The sequence below is a fragment of the Etheostoma spectabile genome, chromosome 4 (assembly GCF_008692095.1).
Source record: "Etheostoma spectabile isolate EspeVRDwgs_2016 chromosome 4, UIUC_Espe_1.0, whole genome shotgun sequence".
NCBI lineage: Eukaryota > Metazoa > Chordata > Actinopteri > Perciformes > Percidae > Etheostoma > Etheostoma spectabile.
Genome location: NC_045736.1, coordinates 20,843,897 through 20,863,156, shown reverse-complemented (window position 1 = coordinate 20,863,156; position 19,260 = coordinate 20,843,897). Strand labels below are relative to the sequence as shown.

General features: G+C 39.0%; 4 protein-coding genes across 4 annotated transcripts; 2 read left to right on the top strand and 2 right to left on the bottom strand.

Moving 5' to 3' along the window:
- Positions 1–47: 47 nt before the first annotated feature.
- sys1 (SYS1 golgi trafficking protein) lies at positions 48–4,624 on the bottom strand. The gene is made up of 4 exons (XM_032513373.1): positions 4,460–4,624; positions 3,375–3,637; positions 3,215–3,282; positions 48–2,934 (listed from the first exon to the last, which is right to left on the bottom strand). The coding sequence occupies exons 2-4, from the start codon at positions 3,534–3,536 to the stop codon at positions 2,694–2,696; spliced, it is 471 nt and encodes a 156-aa protein (XP_032369264.1). The 5' UTR covers positions 3,537–3,637; positions 4,460–4,624; the 3' UTR covers positions 48–2,693.
- Positions 4,625–5,359: 735 nt separating this feature from the next.
- On the top strand, positions 5,360–9,884 carry LOC116688512 (acyl-coenzyme A thioesterase 1). Its single transcript, XM_032514613.1, has 11 exons — positions 5,360–5,574; positions 6,369–6,578; positions 6,750–6,849; positions 7,436–7,626; positions 7,723–7,898; positions 8,017–8,133; positions 8,262–8,347; positions 8,664–8,757; positions 8,916–8,996; positions 9,480–9,615; positions 9,774–9,884. The coding sequence occupies exons 1-11, from the start codon at positions 5,472–5,474 to the stop codon at positions 9,872–9,874; spliced, it is 1,395 nt and encodes a 464-aa protein (XP_032370504.1). The 5' UTR covers positions 5,360–5,471; the 3' UTR covers positions 9,875–9,884.
- Positions 9,885–10,017: 133 nt separating this feature from the next.
- LOC116688514 (protein S100-B) lies at positions 10,018–12,146 on the bottom strand. The gene is made up of 3 exons (XM_032514614.1): positions 12,046–12,146; positions 11,729–11,872; positions 10,018–10,640 (listed from the first exon to the last, which is right to left on the bottom strand). The coding sequence occupies exons 1-3, from the start codon at positions 12,049–12,051 to the stop codon at positions 10,488–10,490; spliced, it is 303 nt and encodes a 100-aa protein (XP_032370505.1). The 5' UTR covers positions 12,052–12,146; the 3' UTR covers positions 10,018–10,487.
- A 1,380-nt stretch (positions 12,147–13,526) lies between these two features.
- inpp1 (inositol polyphosphate-1-phosphatase) lies at positions 13,527–18,711 on the top strand. The gene is made up of 6 exons (XM_032514604.1): positions 13,527–13,828; positions 14,532–14,737; positions 14,817–14,877; positions 15,804–16,004; positions 16,108–16,282; positions 17,004–18,711. The coding sequence occupies exons 2-6, from the start codon at positions 14,534–14,536 to the stop codon at positions 17,494–17,496; spliced, it is 1,134 nt and encodes a 377-aa protein (XP_032370495.1). The 5' UTR covers positions 13,527–13,828; positions 14,532–14,533; the 3' UTR covers positions 17,497–18,711.
- Positions 18,712–19,260: the final 549 nt, after the last annotated feature.

Here is a 19,260-nt window from a genome sequence, read left to right as displayed (position 1 = left end):
CCTTTAGCAAAATAATGGACAGCAAAGACACAGAAACACAAAGTGATAAATAGTGGAGCCTTTAATCGTTGCAGTAAGTCCTCTGCTGTACAACTCACTTACTACAGAGTTTCTGTTTTTAGCTCTCCCTGAAGCAAAGTGTTGGTAATGAGGACCGCAACCAGTGTTTTTCAACTCGTTAGTGCTTTCCCATCTGCTTCTTTCCACCTGGACACCTAACAGAAGAGGCAGTAGTTGGAGAAAATGAGGGGATCAGGGCCCGGCGTGGAAAACTTTCAGAGATCTGAAGACACGCTTGTGGTTTGCCCCTCATTAAAAGTCCTATCTTTGACTTGAGAAGCACAATGGCCAATTATTTCTTCACCTACAGTTTCCTGACTATTTACAAGTTTCCATATGAACTGGTAGTGTTTTATTAAACATCATATGCACACAAGTACTGGCATTGTACCATAATTTAGTAGGACAAAGTATGATACCTTGCCTGTGATGTTTCTGGACTAGAAACAAGTCTGAGAATTGAATTACATCATTAGGTCAATTGCTGAAGTTCTTTGTATTTAAATACATTATAAAAGCTAAGGGTTACGTTAAAGAATACAAAGGTCTCATTGCATGTAAAAACTCCTAGAGCAGATATAGATAGATAGAAGGAAATTATTAAATAGCAGGTGACACTGGTTTAGAAAGAGTAGTCATGGGTTTGAACATAACTTGGGATACACGCTCATTTGCTTTCTTATCAACAATTAGATGAGAGGATTAATACCACCCTCGTATTTGTAAATAAATATGAAGCTACAGCCGGTTAGCTTAGCTTACCATAAAGACTGTAAATGGGGTGGAAACCGCTATTCTGGCTCTGAACGGTAATAAAGTATGCCTACCAGCAACTCTAGAGCTCATTCACATGTTAAATCCTGTTAATCTGTTAAAAAAAAAAAAAAAAAAACCTTTTCATTTGTACACTTTAGTTTTAATCAAACAAGATAAAACATGTTTATTATTGAGTTTATGAGGTGTTGGGTAGAGCTGCACAATTAATCCTAATTTTATCAAATTTGTTTTGTTTGGTACAGATCCTCGCAAAAAAAAAAAAAAATACAATCACACTTCAATCTTTTAATTTATTTTTTCAATGAAAATGAGAATAATGACATATGATCATTCCCTGCAATATCGTAAATCATATCGCATTATCAGTCAAAATACTCACAATTAGATATTTTCCTCATATCGTGCAGCCCTGGTGCTGAGTTTAGTTTCTTAGCCTTTGGACAACACTCTAGCTTTTTCAAGTTTCCTGTCCTAGCTAAGCAAACCACTTGCTGGCTGTAGCTTCATATTTAACAGACATAAGAGTGGTAGTGATCTTCTCATCTAACACTCAGCAAGAAAGCAAATAGGTGCATTTCCTATATTTCCCAACTATTTTACAACTTTTATATATCAACCACTGCAGCATAATGATGTATGCCCATGATTAAAAAAAACAAGACACTGCATAGTCCACACTTTCAAAGCATCAGAGGTTCGACCTGACGGTCACCACACAGAATAAAAAGATTTCCAAGTATGTGTTAAAAGACCTGTAATACTCAAGTAACAAGCAGTTCACCTAGACAGGTTTTTAAAAAGCCATTGATGAATGAGAAAGCTGATTTTGTTCCACAATCAGTAAATGTTTCCAGAATCAGAGACAAAGTCTGCTGTCAGAACACAGCTGGTAACTGACAGACTGTCCCCAAAGTGGCCACCATGTCTGCATAATACATCATGTCATTAAGAGAAGGAAACAAACAGCACTAGCTGTGCAAAATGTAGTACAAGTTTGACAAGGAAGGCCTTGGGAGACTGAATGTGCAAACTTAATCCAGAAAGCTAAAAATAAGCCCGACTAATGAATGATGTGTTGAGAGATTATAAAGCAGAAAACTTTTTCCTTCCTTTTGATTTATACAATGATCAATTACTGTCTCAGAAAACTATAGTATTCCTTTTTGAACACTGAACTTATTAACCAACATTAAACTTGAAGACGACCTGTAAAAAAAAGTGATAAAAGCTGTGATGGAGGTAATTTTGTACACTGACAACTTTAAATTGCAGTGAGGTGCAACTGGAACATTTTAATTTTAAAACTAAAATATCCTGTAACATCATGGTCATGTTTGTTTGCCAACCCAGCAGGCTTGTAATAATACCAACACAAAGAGAGGAAAATGTCACGGTCGTTGCTCTTCTGCTACTTTTTAAGACATGTATATGCTCGGAAGTTTCAATTTGTCATTTCTGGGTGCGCATACACAGAAAAAAACAAAAAATATTGCAATTTTTAAAATTATGGAATGGGGTGCTCATGCTAAAATGAAAACAAACTGCAATTAATTTGAATAAAAGTGTATAGTCATTAGGTTCAGAGAAATGTGTAAACTGATGTCTGCTTTTATAAGCAATAAAACATGTATCTCATATGCTACAGAGTTAATACTGTCCAACATTTGGCAGACAGCTATGAATAAATAGATCAATTCATCTGGTGTATCACTTGAAGCTGAGATGGATGACAATCCAACATCTACGCTGCTGGAGGTACATACTCCATTTCTTTTGCACAAAGTAAAAAGCCTTTTCTGACCAAGTTCCTCAGGGGTTAACTGTCCACAGAGTTTCAGCATGGTGTCAACAACAATTCACAGGTTAGATTTGGGTCCGCTATTAACTGGAATAGCCCTTAGCTCAGTTTGCATGCACAGGTACTCTCCGATTACAGCCATCAACGCCATACAGGCTACATTGACGAGCCACCAGGACAGGGCATCTGGAAGATGAGCATTATATATCCAGCAGCCGATCATATGGAAGAAGTGCACGGTGACTGTGAAGTCCAGACACTGTTTCCCCCGACGGATGAAGAGCCACAGACCGAGGGCGCTGTAGGAACAGTGACACAGAAAAATTATGTTATCAGCCATAATCATTTATGTTTCAGATAAGATTTGTGTGGATACAAAGATGCAACTGCAAAGTTATAAACGCACCAAATCTATAGAGGTTATATTTTATGTGTATGTAAAAAAAATGTGTATCGTCCTACTGGTGAAAATCCTCCAGTTGTGCAGCCGAGAGATGTTTAACAACAGCATTTGAGTAGGAGATGTCAAAGCTCTAATCTCTTTGGATATTCAGAGAAAAAATTATAGAAATGACTTACCAGGTTAGAGAGTTCAAGATGAATGCCATCAGTATAAGCCTGCCTTGCATTGTTGCAAAACCAAGAACCTGCCAAAGCAGAGCAAAGATTACAATTTTCAGCAGTCTACAAATGTGCCACAAACATGCGTCACACAGCTGGTAGATATCTCATAACTTACTTCATAGCTGAAGATCTGGTCCAGTGACCGACTAGATTGCACCAGACTGTCCACTCCAGCTAACCACAGGCCCAAGAAGCTGTAGTAGATGCACTGCATCAACACAATCTGACTCACTATGAGGACCGGATCCCAGATGTAGCTACGAAAATGACTGGCCATTGTGGACTGACGTTACACGTACAGGCTCAAAGGTTGTTAACAACTGGCCCCAACTGTTACCAGCTGGGCCATCCAGTGTGACCTGCGTGTGCTCTCAAAATCTGAAACAGAAAGAGAGACATTTAATAAAATGCTTTAACATAGTTCACATCTTGAGTTTTATATCTTAGCCCAACAGCTTTATTACAAAGAAATAGGACAATAACTTTAGGAGTTAGTTATGAAACTAATAAGAATGTGGAATAAACTGAATGTGGAATAAACTAATAAGGATGTGAAATAAACACAATTTATGTATATCAAATTTAAACCTCGAATACAGCTAAGTAAATAAAATGAATCAATATGATAACAGATAACAGAAAAGCTGTAATGAGTTAACCCAATAACATTAATGCAAACATCAACCTGTGTATGTTAACATCTACTTTGTATGGTTTAGCTCGGATCTCAGTAAATTAGCAGTCATAGCTACCACTGAGGGTTAAATATTGAGCAGTTCCAATAACATGCATGATGACGTTGTAGAGGAGTGAATGGTCCTTTCAATAGGCTGTATATAGATACAAGCCCCGTTTAATGTTCACGAAATTCGTCATCAAGAGAGGGCTAACCGAGCACAGCTAGCTTTTTCACCAACACAAACTCAACGATTAGCAAACGCTTACGTTAACAAATTACAGCCTGTTAGCACCGTTTTCGCGGGAGACTTAACGACCCAAACCCCTTAAACAAACGTAAAAGACCAGTTAAGACAGAAATGTAACTGTGGGTGGAAACAACACCAAAACTGAAGTATCTTTCTGGTCTAACGGTGCAACAAAACAAGAGAGGACCAACAAGTTACACCATGTTAGCATGGTTATTTTCTTTCTGAGCAGCAACAACAGTTTCAACATAACATATAGACATCTGATACAGACCTGAGTACTGAATAGAAATGTTTCAGGGTGTCGTATTAGCAATAATGACTTCGGTTGCTCACTGTTTTTAAAACTCTACTGTTAATTAAACGGGCCTGGTAATCTCAGCTACCTCGTACCTTATTAACAACGCGGAAGTCACGGTGGAGTATCCGGAAAAAAACTTAACAGCTAACGCTTTCTTTTCAAAGAAAAATGCCTTAGCTGTATCACTGACGAAATGTGTACTGAGTTTTCTGTGAAATTACTTTTCCACAAACAACTGAGACATAAAATCTCACAACTGCCTATATGATAGCTACGTTTATTTTGTCCACGATGCACTCGATGTTTTTTTTCTTTTCTTTTATTGTAAGTGCAACGTTTATTTTGAAATCCTTTCCATTTTATTTTCCGGGGGATGTAACGATACTTTCAAATTGATAAAGTTTGTAATAAAAAAGAAATAAAGAAATGAAATAAAACCACAAACCACAACAACAAAAAAACATGTAAGTTAGGGAGAGTTATAGGAGAGAGGCAATGTATTCCAATATTAGATCATGCCCCAAATACTCTCAATTAATTTCGGAAAGCCCAGTAGGCAAAATGACAATTGTAACAACGCAGTTTTATCGAAACAGGAATTTTGTGCTAAAAAGCTGTTTCTGGTGTCCGGGGTGAATGACATAACGGTTGCAATTATGGCGTCAGACTTATGTTTAAAACTACTTGGCACACGCACATGCGCCTTCTTTCCTCTCCCTATGTATGAGTTTTACGCCTGCAGCTGCTGTACACTCTCGATTGTTGAATTTGTGCACATAGAGTTATATCTGAGTGTGTGAAATGATATTTACTCGTGCATGTTTTATTGCGCCTACAACGAACTTTGGACACCACATCCGCGTTTAGGATTTAGCTCTGCACATTTGTTGACTGGGAAAAATCTTATGTTCACGTCATGTTCATGTACTGTTTTTTAACTGTAAAGTTACTCAATTATTTTGTGTAGGGTTAGACGAAACACCTTATGGTTCTAGCTGTGAGTATGATAACAGTACGACAGTTCATAAAAATGAAGATGAAACCATGCATTGGTGTTCACAGGAACCTTGCTTGTCAGCGTGCTGTGGGTAAGAATGTTCTTTATTGTGTTTTGGAGTACTGGAGAGCTCGTGTTTGAGTTGAGCAGTGGAATTTATTTTGATCATATAAATTCTCTACTGCTGCTTTTACATGAAGGTCAGATTGTGATCTATGTGAACATCTAATTTACATTTCCCTAAAGCCGCTGTTTATGTGTTTAGTTTAAAACAGTCACAAAACATCATCTAGAAATTGTGCAAAAATTATTTTTGGGGGATTAAGATTAATATTTAGACTGAAGTGCTTGTTTAGAAAATAATGCCTGCAATCTCAACCAAGGATGTTATTTTTCTGCATAATTTCTCGTCATGAGTTTTATAAGTGAGCAGCTCAAAAACCTGTTGAAATATGTAGAATTAGATAGAACACGTATATGTTTAAGTTTCTAAACTAGGAAGTTTTTTTTGTTGCTTTTTTTTACAAGTGAACTAGCCTACTGCACTCAAGTTAGTGAAAACATCTGGCCCACGTGTCTTTTCATTGGCTAAAGTTATGTAATTTATTTGTACATGCAGAAACATACAGTACAGCCGTTAGAGGGTACATGTCAAGCCAGGGTTGGCTATAACCGTAGTGATTTGATTCCGAGCTCCTGTCTACATGCTGACATTGAACCTATATTGCTCCTGCCTAGCTGCCAAATGCATGCAAATGTTAAATTTCTCCACATCAAGGTCTGTTGGATCATTATCAGCCCTCTGAAATTTTTGATTGTTTACAGCATTTGAAATACACTATTATCTGCAATACCTCTTAGAGTATTTTCTTTTTCTACCCGTAGGTGGAGTTCGGTGGAAGAGCAGCTTTAGACAAGCCCCTGTATTAACAGCTGCTCCTGTTCGTGCCCTCATAGATGAACAAATCAGCATTAAAGGATCTTTCCTGCCCCCAGAATGTCCCGTCACAGTGTGTGCACAAATGCACAGTGATGACGGTGATCTATGGGAAGCATTTGCCCATTATCACACAAATGCAGATGGCACTATCAACTGTGAGTCACACCGAGTTTTGCAGTGCAGTATTTTGCATGTTGGATTATATGTAATTCTTTTAGAATTACCACAAATTTAATGTGTTAATGTGTTCATTTTGAAGTTATTGTAACCGCTTAGGCTTTAATGCAGGCAGTTCTCCCTTCTCTGTCTTTCTGTCTCCTCAATAGTGTCCAAGGATCCTTCAGTCGGGGGTTCATATTTGGGCTGTGAGCCAATGGGACTCTTCTGGGGACTGCAGCCGGCTCCTGGTGCAAGAGAAGGTTTGAGGCAGGTGATGAGAACAAGTTTACTGAGAGTTTAAGAAAAAACAGTTTGTGGCATCAAACCCAACTGTGTGTTGTGTTATGCACTTGTTTCAAATCCCAACAACTCTATGAACCCTAATAATAATGGAGCCTTGCAGTTGTTCAAGCAGGGCACAGTGGTCATTTTAAAGTCATATTTTCCACACACCTTCCAATAATATATGGCCGCAACTTAACTCAAACAATTAGTTGGTTTATAAAAAACAGATGTGGCTCTCATTCATGCTATTATTACAGCCTTTCCGCAGTGAACTAGCTGCTACAACTAATGAGTGCTTCCCACAAATGCAACCGCCCCTGCAATCACACCCATCTTAGAATTTAGGTTTATTCTAATAAAATGGGGATATCAACTAAATATCAGCTCATGTCCATCTAATGATGTATTTTTTAAGTTTGTGTCACATTCACAGAGACATGTTCTTAAGTATTAAAGGAGAAGAGCCACGATGCAAAATTCAAATACTTATATACTATACTTGTAATTTGGCAATAAGTGGTAAATGGTTGATGAGAATTTCCTGACTGAAATGGATTCTTTCTTACAGGCTGAGGAAAAAAAACGTAGAGACTCCATACATAATGCTCTTGTCCTTAATGGAGGGCCATGTTTCACCGAGTAAGAGGCAAAGCAATGAGCTGGCTGCAGTTATTACTGAGCGCTGGTACATGGCACCAGGCGTACGGAGAACAGAGATTCGTCAGGATGGAATTGTGGGGACTTTGTTTTTACCGCCCGGTGAGCACAAGATTTGAAGCATTCACTCACAAATTTTAAGAAGCCGTGGACAGAATGTGTCCTCTGAACAGCACCTACTATTCTGATTTCCTGCAGGACCGGGCCCATTTCCAGCCATGTTGGACCTGTGGGGAATGGGTGGAGGACTGGTAGAGTACCGCTCCGCCCTTTTAGCATCCAGGGGCTATGCTAGCTTGTCCCTTGCCTACACAGGGCACAAAGATTTGCCCGGCTCACCAACGCATATCAATGTTGGGGATTCATATTTCGAAGTCAGATAAGACGCATTTTTTCTTTCTGCATCATGTGTGCGTCATACTTAAAAAAAGCTCACATGTACTTTGATTATTTTGTAACAACCTGAAATACCCAATGTGTTTGTTGCGACAGTCAGCATTCCACCTACTCCAAGATCATCGTCAAGTGTGTGCCGACAGAATTGGGATCATAGGTCTTTCCTTTGGAGTCTACCTGACTCTTCGAATTGCCACCAAGGCTGTTGTCAAAGTATGTCAATTTGTTAATATACAGTTTGATCAGTAAATAACTCCATGCCATAAAAAAGGTAATTATGACTTTTATTTAAGTTTGGCAAGTTTACATCGACATTCATCGATTAATGTTCTTGCCTCCAGCCAGCCTGTTTGATTTGTGTCAATGGCCCAGTAGGAAGTACCGTCAAGTTCACAAATCCAGATGGCAGAACTGAACGCTTTGAAAGGTAAATGGTAATTTAAGACACAAATTGTAAGATATTATTCTCAAGAAATCTCTGTAGGAGAATTGCAGGAATCTATTTGATCTGATTTGTCTAGTATCAAGTGTGATTCTTATGTCTATAGTACTAGTTTTAGTCTTAGGGCATTTTTAATTTAATCGCCTAATTGATTGAGATCTACAACAATAGCTTTTCTATTATTTAACCCAGACGTTAGGAATTTGAGAAGCAGAAAATGTTTACCACTGAGGTTGATTTCAACAATGTCCCCAAAAATAACACAAGTTGTGATTTTTTCTGTTAACTTGTCCTTTTGTAGTGACCAGAAGTACTGGACAAATAATGATCAAGGCCACGTCAGTTTCAAAGACGTCTCCTTGCCTGCAAACCTTTCGCCTGAGAGCAAAGTGAAGGTGACGATTTGAAAGTCCCCCCTGAACCCACAACACACATGTACTTTGTACACACTCATGCTTACAGTATAACATGTCAAATCCATATCCATTTTGATATTTTGTATCAATAAGAGAAACCAGAATCTTCTCCAGAATGACATCTTGTGTTTTTGCAGATAGAGCACCTCAACTGTCCATTAATGTACATAGTGGGTGAAGATGACCTGAGTGCTTCAAGTATAGAGAGTGCAAACCTGGTAAATTGTCTCATTTATTTTTTTTCAGTGTTACAAATCATTGATGTTGGAAAGCATTCAAAAGTAGTCATTGATAAAAAGTCAGTGAAATCATATTGGATAGTCTTTTGTTATGTGGGGTATTTGTTAAGTCAAACATCTGAGCAGCCCTCACACTCCTTCAAAAAGGCATATACAGTGTATATATATATATATTTTTTTGTTTTGTATTTTTTCTTTCAAAGATTATTACATTGGGGCTTTTCCCCTTTATTCAGAGTGATGGTGGATAGACAGGAAAAGGTGGGAGAGAGATGGGGGATGACACACAGCAAAGGGCCTCAGGTCGGATTCGAACCCGGATGCTGCAAAGGCCTCAGCCTATGAAACTGATTTCTAAATTTATTCACTGTGAGATCCGTTTAATGCTCTTGTATGCACTTGTTTATAGGCTCACTGTAAAGTTATCGGTTGTTGTTATCGTGCTGTGTTATTGATCTTCAGATTAAGGAGACCCTGATGGCTGCAGGTAAATCCCAGTTGTTCACCTGTTTGTCGTACCCTGGTGCCGGTCACCTGATTGAACCGCCTTACACACCAAATTCAAGAGCTTCCCTGTGGAGCATCAAACCACAAAAACGTGAGCGCTGCATTAAAGTAGCATTTTTCATTAAGCCAAATCATATTTTATACTTGTTGTAATTACATTTTTAATGTGAGACTGGTCATTTTTGAACAAGTAACTATTATGAAAAGTAATAATAATCATGATGCTGCCCCGTTTTGTTTCTCCTGCAGTGGTCACCCTGTGGGGAGGTCACCCCGCGCCCCACGCTGCCGCCCAGGAAGATGCCTGGAATAAGATCCTGGATTTTATGCAACGTAATCTGAGATGGTGAACTGTTAATTCAAAAAAGGCAGGTCTGAAGCTGCCACTCTGCAGTTGTACAATTTAGAGAGGCAAGTCCCTCCCGTTCTGGTGGATCACCATATTTCAGAAACAATTACGTACGGTAGTGAATGGGGAGAGACAAATCATATTTTTAACCTGTCTGAATTGAGCCATGGATTATACATACGATATTCATCAATTTAAAAGATAATTTTGCAAGTCAATAAAGTCTCTGTTTGTCAAAAAACTGTTGAAGTATAAGACTGTGAAAATACGTAATAAGAAAGCTACGATGGCTGTGTGTTTTGCACTGGGATGTGACGTTACTCACACGAGCAGCGGATCTCGGCTGATAAAGAGATGCTGGATAAAAAAACATCTGGGAAGATAATGTTACATGTGTTATGGAAAATAGCTAAGCTAGCTAGGTCTGTATCATCTTTGTGTGAGCTGTGTGTTTAGATTTTCGATAAACAGTGTCTGCCATCCAATTTGGTCTAAATCTTCTCAGACAACTTGTTTAGGTACACAAATCCCTCAGCCCCATTTCAAACAAGTTAGACACTCTGTTTCTGTGATCCTCAGATGTTTAATAACTAATAAGTTGCTACACATGCTAACTAATCATTATGATAGTTTGGGAGGAAGAGTTCATCGCATGCTGAGGTAACCATGGCGATGAAGGCGATGAACTCTTTGAAGTCAATCTCCAGGTCTCCGTTCTGGTCAAGGTCTGCAACAAGCTTATCCAGAGTTTCATTCTCTTGAATTTTCTGTTCAGCAGGAAAATTGAATGAAAGGCAATTTAATTTATATATTTATACATATATATATATATTTAATATATAACTACACTAGTGAGGTCATGCTCATTACACAGCAGAAACCACAATTGTTGGATGGAATTTAACTTTTGTCATGAAGCTGGTGATACAGTAATGTTTGTTAATCCTCTGTTCATTTGTCATATTTTAGATTAAAGTGGTCAGCATAGCATAAATTGTAACATGTGTACATTATATGTTAGCTTTATGCTCGGTAAGTATCTGAGGCTTAAACTATAATAACACATCACACTGTATTAGTTACTTTGTATTTTCTATTATGAATCTGAATCTGCAAAGTAACTAAAGCTATCAAATAAATCTAGTGGAGTGAAAACTAAAATATTAGCCTCCAAAATGTTGTGAAGTATGAAGTAGCAGAAAATGAGAACACTTAACTAAAGTACAAGTACCTCAAAACTATTATTTATTTATCCAGCTCTGTGTGGGCAGTGTGTTTGTGCAGGGAGCTTCCCGCAGAGCAGCCGTGGTCTGTGCACTGATGCTAACCAGCTCAGCCCCTAATGACAATGTGACAAGGATAGTGTGCCTTGCGAAAGTGTTAACGTTTCTGTTAATGGTAATGTGTTTGTCGTCTCTCACTATCAGACAAGTTCCCAAACTCTCACTTAACATCTAAAATTGATTTTTTTTAAATTATATAATTATTAGGGGAAATGAGATGAAATTTCATGCCATGAGGAAATTTAGGAATTTATCTTAAATCTAGACACACAGCCCACACAAAGATGACACAGACCTAGATTTTGATCAGCAACATATCTCTTTAAGCACAGTACTTACAATGGAGCTAAGTAGGCCACATTTCACCACTAATTTAATTTATAACAACACAAATTAATATCTAATTTGCAACAACCGACATCGTAACTGTTCACAAATGCTCAATGTAGACGTGAAATTTACACATGCTCGTTAAGAGCCTATTATCTTTGAGGTGTTTTTACTAGCATTCTACTACTTACAGATGCTGTCATAAACATGCCAATTTTTACACTTTTACAACTATAACTTACCGCTATGAATTGACTCATTTCATTGTTGATAAGCGATTTAAGCTCTGCTTTCTTTAGCTTGCACTTGTGACCCGAGTATTTGTGGAAAACTTTGATGATAGTGACCATGCCCTCCTCCAGGTCTGACATATTCATCTTTGAGGCCTGCAACAAAAGATGTAAATCAATTCCAATACACAATCTTGTTTTACCCCCACCGGACCTATGTATATTTTTTATAAAATACATTGTAACACGATGCATCCACTTAACATTGTAATCATCATCTAGGAATATTTTAAATGTATAAAAATATTGAAACATGTAGTCTTTCTTACCTCCATTTGAAGAAACTCCTCTGTGTTGTAAGGATCCTACCGCTGATGGCTTGTGTCGACTGCCTCACCCAGTTTACTGTGGACACTAAACTGTATTGATTTACTTGATTGATCTGCTACGCATTATGTAATGCATGTCTAATGGATATCAGTGGTCAGAGCCTTGAACAAAAAGCATTTGTACTTTAAATGTATCATTGTGCTGTGTGTGTGTCTGCAAAATATCTGCAGAAATACGAACTGCAATCTAGGTTACATGACAATGTCTGTAAGATTACTGGGGCTTAATTGACTTGGTTATTTCATGTGTAGTGAATATTGGTTGGAAATTTATGACAAAAAGTCACCACCCATCTAGTTTCTGGGAACTTCGGCTTCTCTGGAAGAGCCACGGCAACTGCTCATGTATGTATAGAGCAGAGGCAAGAGGGAAAAATAATAAATCCTTGGATGAAAGAAGTCTCAAGAATTTGTTAAATTTCATTTAAAATTTTAAAGTTGACCTATTTCACCTTCAGAAGGGAGGAAATTAGATATAACTTTTCTTTATTTTCTTAACCTCTCCATCACCAAATTCTTTCAATATATATTTTCTTCTTACTGGATTAGGATAATATTCCTTTAACTGAATATTTCTAACAACTGTGTTGGTACACTTACAATCACAGAAATCAATTCTTTGGATGCAGAGCTGCCTCAGACCAGGAGAAACTTTGGAGTACTTAATGTCTTCTCTTACCATTGATTTTAGAGACCCTGGTATAGCTTTCAACCATCTATCATAATGCTTGAATTGCATTGAAGTTAATATTTCTCACAAAACTCCTTGTGCTGTAACAAGATTCCATTACCGTCTATAAAATGAGTAATTGCCCAGATTCCCTTGGATTTCCATTCCTCCATGTACACAGATTTTCTGCTTATCAATATGTACATGTATCTATTATTCCAAACTGGGGTATTATGAGGTTTAAAATTATATCTATAGATTAACTTCCAATAGAGAAGGACCTGCTGAGTGAAAGCAGGAAGTTTGACTGATAATGAATTGCATTCACAATCACAGACCCATTTTTCCAAAAATATTAAATTAGGGATAATAAACCAAAAGGACAGCCTATTATGTATTAAAGATTTTAACCATTTTAATTTCAAGACACCATTCATCATATCAAAAACAATTGCATTCGCACCTCCATCTTCATAGTTTTATAGCAATTTGTCTGTCACTCACAACTAACCCTTCAATGCAACTGTTCTGGATCAAAATGGACAGCATTTCTGCTACTATTTCTGCACCGGAGAGCTGCTGCAACCCTGTCGAATTCCCTTCTTGGTCTCACACAGCGGACAGGTGCCATGCCCTAAAGCTTCAGAATTTCACAATTGTATTTGAACGCACCGCGGCTGCATTTCCGGTTTCCACGCTCTCTCAATACATCAATGGTGTACGACACCACAGACAGTTTCCACGCCCTTAAAATGTTCTCCGTGCAGTCTCTGGTTGCGCTTCTGCCTTCACCTAATGATTGTTGTTCTTAATGAGAAGACCGTTTGCCCTTCATTCGAGCGGAATCTCGCACTGACATAGCTAGTTAAAGAAACCAGAGCAGACAGACCCCAGTCATAACTAATCGCGTTAGTGCCACTGTTTTACTAAACCACTCACATTCCTGCCACCTAAATTATCTGCGTTTGGTTGACTGTAGGGCAGACAAGAAAAACACAGCTACCGAGAGCTACACACAAGACGAAAATTAAGCGGTGTGAAACATAGGCTTTGGTAAGGTTTGAATCATTTCACAGTGTTTTTTTTTTTCCCTCTGGCGTTTTAAATGCGTTTGCTACATTATGTTACCTCATAAAGGCTAAGCTAAACCCTAGCAAACATTTTCACTGGGATGTCAAGAGCAGTAATATAGTTCGCTGACTGGAGTAATGTTGGGTGCAGTTACAAGTCAAAACAACTTAATTGACCTTAAAATAAATGTGAGGCCTTTTATCCATCCCCAGAGAACATAATGCTACTGTATTATTTCTCTGACATTACTAATAGCCCTAACAGTATGTAAGTGGCCCCTATCACTTTCTACACACCGTATTATGCTTTTTTTTGGGTACTTTTTTTCTCCCAGTATTTTTACTTTAAGAAGATATCCATTGTATTACATTGTAAGTTCTCCATACTTTCTAAATAATTATTTGGAAATTGGGATTACTGAAGTGTTTTTAGAGAAGATGTGATCTGCATATGTGTTTATGTAACTTCAGCAGAGCTGGTTTAAATCACATGCAAAGACCTGAAGCCCTTTTCCTTCCTCACACACTTTTTTTCATAAATGCCCTGTTTTCATTTTGAGGCTATAATTAGCTCGGTATGTGCAAGTGTGACTCGTTTCCTCTCGTTTTCTCTCTTTCGCTCTCTCAAACCCACAGTTTAATGTCTCTACGTTGACGAAACCCTCTCATATTTTCCTTCTGTTCAGGCATGGCCGATCTGCTGAGGCTTCTGCTCCGGGTGGCTGAGAAAGCAGCCAATGTGGCTCGGGTCTGCAGGCAGGAGGCTCCCCTCTTTCAGCTCCTGGTACAAGAGAAGACCGGAGACGACAAGAACAAGAAGTTTGTTCAGGATTTCAAGACACTTGCGGACGTGGTCATCCAGGAGATGATCCGGCATGATGTTGGTGCACAGGTACGGCAAGTCTGGACTAAAGTATGGACTGTCAGAATCAACTGGAGTTGAATTGTAACCATGTCTGTTAATTTCTTAGTTCCCCGAGATGGCTAGCTACATTCACGGAGAGGAGTCCAACAAGTTTGAAAATGGGCATGGTAATGACTTGATGTTGCACTTAACACACTACATGTTGAAGTTATGTTGTCAATTTTGGATATGACTGACTTTAAGGTTAAAGCAGTTCATCTAAATCACTGTTTTTGGACAGTTTAGGATTCTATTCAAGAAAAATCTCCAGATGGTTAGATGGTCTAGCATGTGTTTTGGGTCAGTTAGGGTCATGCAATGGAAAATTATCAATCTAGCGCTGCAACAGGTTTCTGCAAAGGCTCTTAAGCAACTTTAATATTTCTTTCAAAAACACTCTAAGAAATGTAAAATGGAAGTAATACATCTCAGTGTTGAAGCTGTGTGGCAACAATACTGGATTATCAACTGAGCAAAGTGGGCTCCTGCCCCGAGTCCCGCGTTCCCTGCAATTCAGTTGGACTTTTGTCTTTGGTGTTACCTCATTCTTCAATTAGTTGATATTAGGGCTTAAACTAACAATTAACTACATCCCCTAAGATATTTAGCTTTTTTTGTGTGTGTGCTTCATGCTGACTTTAAGGCATGCACAGCAAAGTGTTGGGATGCAGCTGAGCACTGAAGAGACTAAAAAACTGAAACAGAGAACCTGATAATTACTCAAATAAGATGGTTATTTTTGTGGGCTGCAGGAAGATAAAAGCTATTATCAGTTCAAAATATGATACATGATAATGTGCTGTATAATAATAAGTCACTCATCCTTGTTATTGGTGGACTAAATACTAGAAGGACTAAAGATACAATTGACTTAATGATCTGCACCTTACAGTGACTGAAACATATTTCATCTAAAATAATCACAACATAAGGCCGACACATTATTGTGTCACTGTCCAAATATTTAAGCTCACTGCCCATTTCACTGTGTAAATATTTAAAGTAATCTGTTGTAAAGTAATCAAATGAAGCCTTCCTGACTCTGTGTCGTCAGGAGAGAGTGTGACTGTCACAGTGTGCGGCACAGAGAAGGAGACTGCGGCGCTGCTGGCCACGGTGCTGGACGGTGATCACACAGCGGCGTCTCTTCTGGCTCGAGCCATCCACCAAGACCCAGCAACCATCGACGCCAACACAGACGGTCTGACGGTGCCCCTCAGCCTCTCTGAACTCGGCATTTGGATCGACCCCATAGGTGAAAGGCTTGCTGCTTCCTGTGTGATGCAGTACATCTATCCAGAAAACACGGCAGAAAGCAGAACCTCACTGAGAACTTTGTCTCTTGTTTTTCATTGAAGATGCCACCAGCCAGTACATAGAGGGCCGAGAGGAGGTGATGGAGGAGGGCCATTTGTCTCCTTCAGGTCTGCACTGTGCTTTGGTCCTAATCGGGGTCTATCTCCGGAGCACAGGCGAGCCCGTCATGGGTGTCATCAACCAGCCGTTCAACTACAAAGATCCAGAAGGTGGAGGGTAAGATGGAAAACAAAATCTGCAATGTGTCCTCTTCTACAATGTTTTGTCCTCGCCATTTACAAACACAAGGGAGCAGAATATTCGAAAAACACGCTCACAAGTCACACAAGTCTTTTGTGCATCAGTACTGTATGTACCTTTCACATTCTGTCTTCATCTCTAGATCTCTTGTTCTTTGCCTCACAAGGCCACAACACACATTGTGAGTGCAGTTTTTTCCAGTTTGAGTCTGACCAGACACTCCGACTACATGTCCAATCAATCGGAAAACTGTGGAGTATGTTTAGATGATAAGGTGACTTACTACCTAATAAAACTCCTGAACCTTTTGAAGAACTAAGTACTAAAGTACTATATATATATATATATATATATATATATATATATATATATATTGATTGCATGGCCAGCTGTTACCCTTAAGGCAGCTACAATCAATGTTTCTATAATAACTTATCAAATGACAATGTGAAAGGAGTTGCTTGTAGTGATGAACTTGCAGATAATTATCACCTGAATCTACAGCTCCCTTTGGCGTTATGGAGCTTTATAGTGACTTTCAGCTTATTGTTTAGCTGTCCAGTCTGTAACTTTATTGCTTTGGTTCACTCTCAGATGCAGCGAGCAGCTCTGCTTTGCATCCAATGGCAGACAGGCACATGTCGACTAGCATTCAGTGAAGTATTCTTAACCTGCCACAAATTATTTGCGTTCACAGCTGGAGGGGAAAGCATTTCTGGGGGGTGTCCTGTGGCAGCATCAATGCCTGCTCAGTGCCCCGGCCCAAAGATGCACCTGGAGGGGGGCTGTCTGTGGTGCTGAGCTCCAGTGAGAAGCAGGTGGTAAAGGAAGCCCTGTCCTCGCTGTGCGGCCCTGACAAACTGATGTACGCCTCCGGAGCCGGCTACAAGATCCTGTGTGTCATTCAGGGCCTGGCGGATGTTTACGTCCTCTCAGAGGGCAGCACCTTTAAGTGGGACTCCTGCGCTCCTCATGCCTTGCTCCGAGCCCTTGGAGGGGGAGTGGTTGACCTGACTAAGTGTCTACAGTCCAGCCCTGGAGCACAGGATCAGCACACAGAACTGACCTATCACCAGCCGTACCCTGGAGGTAGAGGAGCAGACCGCTGGGCTAACCATGGCGGCCTGGTGGCTTATCGAGACTGTTCTCAGCTTCGCAGCATCATCGCTCCTCTGAAAGGCAAGCTGTAGTTAACAGAGCAGTGGATGAAGCAATTATTGTTGCATATGCTCATATTCATGTTTTCTATATTAGTAGAGTGAGAAGAATGGGGGTACAGGATGAACTATTTTAAATATAAATGTCTTATTTTTAATCATATATTTGCAAGTATATATTATGAGATGAACATCCGTTCTGGGCAAAATCATTTTTTCAAAAACTGGTCTTTGGTTTAGGATCTTCACAAGGCTGTCAAGATTCAGGTTAGAAAGATTTGTTCAGATAATATAAAGAAGCCTGTCTTGCTCTTGAATTTATTGTCAATATATTGAGAGAGAGACTTGTGTCCTTTTGTCATAAAAACGAACAAACAAAATCAGAGGACAATAGTTTATGTTGCCAGTATTGTTACCAGTTGATGAAAATTCAAACTATTGATGTGTCAGGGAGTGAAGGTCAAAGGGTGGAGTGACAGAAATAGTTTAGGACCACTGATCTACGTGCATCGTACCAGATGTGTGGGACAAAGTTTCAACAATCACAAGAATGTTTCTCACTTAGTTGTACTGTTGTATGAGTGACTGTGGAGATTCAATATTTCCTCCTCGCAGCTAATCCAAAGTATTTAAGCAAGTAAGCATTATTTGGGAATTTTGTTGAGCTCAGACCTGATAAGCACTTATTGAACATAGCTAAGCTGTATAACCGTTTGTCTACATGTTGCATGAAGAACGGCCATGAAGGAACAGTGCTCACTGCTAGACAGCTGAGGACTGAGCACTGCCAGAGAAAAGGTCAGCTGGCATTACAAGACTGCTTCTCACTGAGTAGTAACAAACAATTAAAAGTTAAATATTTCCACCCTACCTAACTTATGAAGGGTTATAAGTTAAATGAGACTTGAACCAAGCCGTGTAAAGGAATCTGCACCTCTTTGAAACAACTCCTTTAAAGGAGCAGAGGGATGGACGAGTCTTGTCCTCTCTTCATGGCCATAACACCGTTTGTTAACAAGGTCAGAGAATGGAAAAGCCATTTAAGGTAAAACAGGGACACACGAGCCATTTTCAGTGTGGGTATACAGCCATATGAAATATTTAAGGATGGGACCTATGCTACTCTGAAGGACTGAAACAGATTGTTAAGATGTTTTTGATGTCACATGTACCCTTACTTTCATTGTCACTGTGTATGTTTTAAAATGGTAGAACTTTGATGTTCATTGTTAAATAGCTGAGAAATCATGTATGTATGGTCCTAATGAGCATAAAACAGAAAAGCAATGAGCATATAGCAAATCCTCTTTATTTTGAAAACCAGGGGAAAGAAACCCAACAGTGATATTTTTAAACTTGTTTGCCAGCCAGGGAACTCTCCTCATAATTCCCTAAAAGAAAAAAAACTGATGATTGTCTATTTGTTTTGCAATACTTCTGCATATTCTGTTAAAAGTCGGAGAAGAAAAAGAGAAATGTGTGTTGGTTCTTTCATCGACCTCTTGGACTTTAACCTGCTACCTTAGCATACAGCGCAGAACATTCTCAAGTCAAGGGTGGACGTGTGGAAACAAAAGCACTCCGCTCAACATGGATATAGCTGTTAATCCAGTTTTCTAGACTCAAATGTGGTTAGAACTTGGATAATAAAGGCCTAAATAAGTATTTAAGATAAAAAATTGCACATTGAAAAAAAAAAAATTAACCTAATTTGTGAATGGAAATATTTGATCAAAGTCAATTTTAGTTTTCTGATTACCACACAGTAACGAGCTGAATCCTCAATCCCAATTGAAG

What these genes read in the sequence shown, in the direction of transcription:
- sys1 (XM_032513373.1), bottom strand. Translation starts at nt 3,536, where the DNA reads ATGGCCAGTCATTTTCGTAGCTACATCTGGGATCCGGTCCTCATAGTG. An exon ending in ACCAGATCTTCAGCTATGAA is followed by an intron (nt 3,283 to 3,374) that starts GTAAGTTATGAG and finishes CTGCTTTGGCAG; the next exon opens with GTTCTTGGTTTTGCAACAAT. An exon ending in ATCTTGAACTCTCTAACCTG is followed by an intron (nt 2,935 to 3,214) that starts GTAAGTCATTTC and finishes CTGTTCCTACAG; the next exon opens with CGCCCTCGGTCTGTGGCTCT.
- LOC116688512 (XM_032514613.1), top strand. Translation starts at nt 5,472, where the DNA reads ATGGTTCTAGCTGTGAGTATGATAACAGTACGACAGTTCATAAAAATG. An exon ending in TGCAGATGGCACTATCAACT is followed by an intron (nt 6,579 to 6,749) that starts GTGAGTCACACC and finishes TCTCCTCAATAG; the next exon opens with TGTCCAAGGATCCTTCAGTC. An exon ending in CCACCAAGGCTGTTGTCAAA is followed by an intron (nt 8,134 to 8,261) that starts GTATGTCAATTT and finishes TCTTGCCTCCAG; the next exon opens with CCAGCCTGTTTGATTTGTGT.
- inpp1 (XM_032514604.1), top strand. Translation starts at nt 14,534, where the DNA reads ATGGCCGATCTGCTGAGGCTTCTGCTCCGGGTGGCTGAGAAAGCAGCC. An exon ending in CATTTGGATCGACCCCATAG is followed by an intron (nt 16,005 to 16,107) that starts GTGAAAGGCTTG and finishes TTTTCATTGAAG; the next exon opens with ATGCCACCAGCCAGTACATA. An exon ending in AAAGATCCAGAAGGTGGAGG is followed by an intron (nt 16,283 to 17,003) that starts GTAAGATGGAAA and finishes TTGCGTTCACAG; the next exon opens with CTGGAGGGGAAAGCATTTCT.
- LOC116688514 (XM_032514614.1), bottom strand. An exon ending in AAATGAGTCAATTCATAGCG is followed by an intron (nt 10,641 to 11,728) that starts GTAAGTTATAGT and finishes CCTGCTGAACAG; the next exon opens with AAAATTCAAGAGAATGAAAC.